Raw genomic sequence first — 4,913 nt, 5'->3', positions numbered from 1 at the left:
TCTTTATTAAATGCTTAATTAACATAATGTAATTAGACAATGGTTCCCATAATAACTTGGTAAAAAATTAAAGAGGCTTCGTATCATCAAAAGACTAAACAATATAAATTAACCTCCTCATTAGTTAGAAATACGCACCGTTGAACTAAAGATGACACAATAAAAACTCTTTCCACAATTCAAATATAAAAGAAACGAAAAAAAAAAAAATCATCCCCAAATAATAGAAGAACATCAAGCATTACTCCCTTAACTAGATTGATGTATCATTGTTCAAAGTATGAATTTATGAAAGTACATATTGGACAAGCTCAGAGGTAAACAAAATTATTCACATAGGGCACACATATCTCATAATACGGCTCATCTGGCTGGGTAAGTGTTTCAGTTTTCTCAGTTTGAAAATTAAAGGAATATAATTGATTCCCACACTTAACCACCACCTCTTCTCTGCCTACAGCAACAACTCTGGAGGCAATATTATCCAACGGCATTTTAGTGTCTTCAGGATAAACAGTGCAGCGCATTAATTCCCACATTTGTAGTTCGTCAGGCCATTGGAAATTAACCATGGCATCGACCAGCACTTCTGCGTAACGCAATCGGATATAAGCCTTACAAAGCGTTCCATAATATGTTCCCAGTACGCAGTTAGCGCGTTTAGGTTTGACGGTGTCCAGTAATTCTGACTTATCCTTTGTTAGATCAAAAGAAACAATTCCACCCCTCTTCACAGGCCAGTAAACAACACCCTTGACATGAACACCAAGTCCCAGAGTAGCTTTTTTAGCTCCAAAAAAAATCACCTCAGAAACATCCCAAGATTTATTCTTGGAGGAGTATATTTCAAATTCAATTGCATCATCAAAATCAGTAGCTTCGAAGGCACAAATGAGTTTGTACTCAGATGCGACATCGGTGAGCTGTGACGGTTCAAATATCACCACAAGTGCTGGCTCAGATCCATGAGAAGCAGTAGGTTTTGGAAGTTTTTTAAAATGTTCTATAGCTGGGTTGCACAAATAGTAGTCCCTGTCTCCATTTCGTCCTTGGCAACACAACAGTCCATTTGATGAGGCCCTAATGACAACAGGCTCTGGCAGAAAGCTCAAAGATGGATCTGGTACACCAGCAGATGTTGGATCAATTGGTATGAAGACAGGAGGATTTAGATTTCCAGGAGTCTGACAAAAAAGGCCTGTTATGTCAGTGAAACGAAGCGATTGATCGAGGTGGAAGGATGGTGTTAATATAAGGCGCTTCCACTGATGACAAACAGCCATGAATCTGAACAGTGATTTAGCAGGAAGGAATGGAAGGACTTTGTCTCTAATGGTACCACTAAGATCGTCCTCACTGTTCGATGCAGAAGGAATATCCATTGTTGCAACAGATAGTATCTCTACATATTGATGGGCTGCAACAAACATGTCAAAGCAACCATATTACAAAGGAACATCATCACATAGTAACAGATTTATTGGATTAAATTGGAAATGTGCAAAGGAAACCACACCATGTGAAACCATTGGCAAAGCTAGAATTCACATAACCATGAAAGAATGTAGACCTATAAGAAGCTATACAGAAGAAAATGGATTAAACTAATCTCTATGCTTAGATCTTATCTATAACCCTATTCATTTGCTTCATGTGAAAAATGCCCAATTCAGATTAAGAACTTGACCTGAATAGATCACTAGGAAGCAGGAACAGTACATGATAACCTACACTAGAAATGAAGCAAATCAATTCCCATATTCAAATCATGAAAGATCACTAGGAAGTAGGAACATTACATCTCTCACAAAACACAAACCAAGAAATGAAGAGAGATTAATTAAAATCACAAAACAAGAAATGAAGAGAGATTAATTAAAATCAAAATTCAAAACCTTACTCCCATATTCAAATCATGAAAGAACCGGTAAAATGAAACCCCGGCAGTTCGATCGCTATTACTTTATCTAATTTCATCAAACAATTCGACATTGATGCCACAAACAGAGCAAATTAAACTCCAGAGAAACATCATCGCAACATATAGTTCAGTTCCAAAGCAAATATATCACCGAAATCAAAGCAAAAACGCATATAATACACTCAAACACAAACATGAATAAAAGAAATTCACGGATCTCAGGTAGTGATCAAGGAGTGATAATCAAGACTAAAGTAGTTTTCGCAGTTGTTGGAAAGAGTGTACCTATGAACGATAGCAATAGCTGATGGAGAGCTTAAAGAAAATGGAGGGGCGAGGGAGTGGAGTGGGGAGAGCTGCACCTAAGTCTATTTAAAAGCGCTGAAGAAGAAGATCAGAGTTGAGAGTTGATCTCCATTTTCTTTCCCTTCATATCTGATGAAGAAATTCGCACACAGAGAAAGGAAAGTTCTGGAAGTTGTATTGAGAGAATTGAATTGTTGTGTATATTACACCTTTGAAGCAAGAAGATGACAAGTATATAAAGGAGAGGGAAAGGCGGTTATAACAGACTTATGGTGTGAAATTACTCTAACACCCCTCTCTATCATCTCCTTTCTCGGTGGCTTCATTCTTCTCTGATGCTGTGTTTTCAATCTATATATACATGTACTAAAGCTATAGGTGTGGCGGATGTAACTTTCCTCTAGAAATATCTTTCAAATATAATAAAAAAATTAAATAAATAATTACACTTTTCTTCCCGAAGTTATAGGGTAATGGTCGGATTCGCCCTTACTAGTTGGTCACGATCACTTCTCATCTTTATGTTATAACTGTTGCAATTTTAATTATTATTTTTAAGTGACTGATTGGCAATTACGTACTAATTGTCGATAGAGTCTAAGCAATATAATTCTAGAAGTTTTTCTTTGACTAGTTAATGATTACTTGGCTCGAAACAAGCTCCACCATGTAAGTAAATTATTCGGTGTTTAATTATTAAAGTGCTTAGTATTTTCTTTAATTTCTTTTTGTTTAGGGCTTAGTCTTTGTGTGGACAAAGGATATCATATCACAAGCAAAAATCTCAATGGATATCACAAGCAACACTCTAATAACCTAGACTATGGATTTTTTCTAAACTAAAAACTCTCGAACTAAGGTAAAAGGCTTATATAAAGGCTGAGAAGTGCGTTGGGGATGTGTTTTGACAAAAATGCCTTCAACTTTTCTGACAAATAAACGAATTCTTAATGCCCAGTTAGAAAAGTGATAGAAATTAAAATTGCAACGTCAATAATTATAGTTTAGGAAAAAAGTGAGTACAATCAACAAGTAGGAATGAATCTTACAATTATCATATAACTTAAAGATAAAAAGTGTAGTTTGTTTAATAAAAAATATAAAATTAATAAAACACTTGACCAATAACATTATATTGCTACATGCCCTAGCATGTCCCTATTTGTTCTTTCTTATATTTTTTTTTACAAATAAAATTAATGTATAAAAAATATATCATTAAAAAGCTTTGAGATATTTTAAATGACATCATATTGATTTTTGTTTTTCAATAAATCAATAAAGTTATTACTTTAGTGTAATATTTTTTATTTTTTTTGAAAACAAGTGTAATATTTATGTTCATTTAAGTTTTGTTTTTATAAAAATATAAGTGTACAAATGATACACATTTAGACCACCTTTAATTGGCTTAATTATTAGTCAAAAACCTTAGTTTAAGTTTAATAGGTTGTTATATAAAGTCAACTGTATCAGCACTGGATCAGTTCTCTGTCTGCTCTGGATCTGTGTTCTGTCTGCTCTAGATCAGTACCAGTGTTTGATGTGATGAATTCAAATTGAGTCAAGTCCTTGATCCACGATTTATGGGATGATTTATTCTACTGGACAGAGCTTGAATTGAGGGATTAACCGCACCTGGAGTTGAGGATATTTGGTTGATCTATTAGCTATATAAAGCGCTCCAGGGCTTGGTTCTCATTACCGATTTAATTACTTTGAGATTCCAGAGATTACTTGAGAACTCTATACATGTTTCTTATACCACTTAAATTGTTTTATTAGCTTGGAAGCATATTTGATGGTTCGGCCGTGTTGGTGAACCTGGATGACTCGCACAGTGTCAGCTTGAAGATGATAAAGGCTTAGCTAGGAGTACTTCTTGTAACCATTAGTGTAGGATGGTTGTTGTGTGACTCCTTGTAACCCTTGTGATCATCTAGTGGATTGAGCTGACGTGAAGTGCCCCGCAGACGTAGGAGTGGAGCTCCGAACTGCGTAAACAATTCTGGTGTCTGGTTCCTTTTTATTGTTTTATGTTTTTATTTATCTGTTTCTAATTGATTAATATTTTCAGATAAATAATTCTATTAAAATAAAGTAGGAACCTTTAGGTTAATTGTACATTCAAGACCCACAATACAATTTCAATATATATAGAAAGGACATTATGAACCTACTATATAGTGAATTAAATACATATAATATACATTTAGTTTAATATTTATGGACATTAAGGTTTAAGCTTATGAACATATAGCTAGAACAAATATTATAACATACATAGTACAAGATAAGTTTTATGGTGTATTAAAGGTGATGTGTCGTCTGTGTAGTGGTATAATGTTTCTATACATTTTTATGAACACAGAAGAAACATTATGAACCTACTATAGAGTGAATGAAAATACATATGTTGTACACTTAGTTTAGTGTTAATGAACAATAAAGTTTATGTTTATGGACATAAAGAACAAATATTATAAATATAATACATGATGAATGTTATTAAACATGATGCGTCCGTAGTATAATGTTTATGTATATTAAACTTTATTTTTTGAACATATAGAACGAATATTATAAATCTACTATAGAGTGACTGAAAATACATATAATGTACATTTAGTTTGGTGTTTATAGACATTAAAGTTCGACTTATGGACATATAAAACAAATATTATTA

At 33.6% G+C, this 4,913-nt stretch overlaps 1 protein-coding gene across 1 annotated transcript; it reads right to left on the bottom strand.

Moving 5' to 3' along the window:
- Positions 1 to 311: 311 nt before the first annotated feature.
- Positions 312 to 1,382, bottom strand: LOC116020428 (F-box protein At3g08750-like). Its single transcript, XM_031260904.1, has one exon. It carries the CDS (start codon positions 1,380 to 1,382, stop codon positions 312 to 314), a length of 1,071 nt encoding a protein of 356 aa, XP_031116764.1.
- Positions 1,383 to 4,913: the final 3,531 nt, after the last annotated feature.

This window comes from Ipomoea triloba, chromosome 5 (assembly GCF_003576645.1).
Source record: "Ipomoea triloba cultivar NCNSP0323 chromosome 5, ASM357664v1".
Classification (NCBI taxonomy): Eukaryota; Viridiplantae; Streptophyta; class Magnoliopsida; order Solanales; family Convolvulaceae; genus Ipomoea; species Ipomoea triloba.
This window is presented reverse-complemented; position numbering and strand designations above follow the sequence as displayed.

What these genes read in the sequence shown, in the direction of transcription:
- LOC116020428 (XM_031260904.1), bottom strand. Translation starts at nt 1,382, where the DNA reads ATGGATATTCCTTCTGCATCGAACAGTGAGGACGATCTTAGTGGTACC.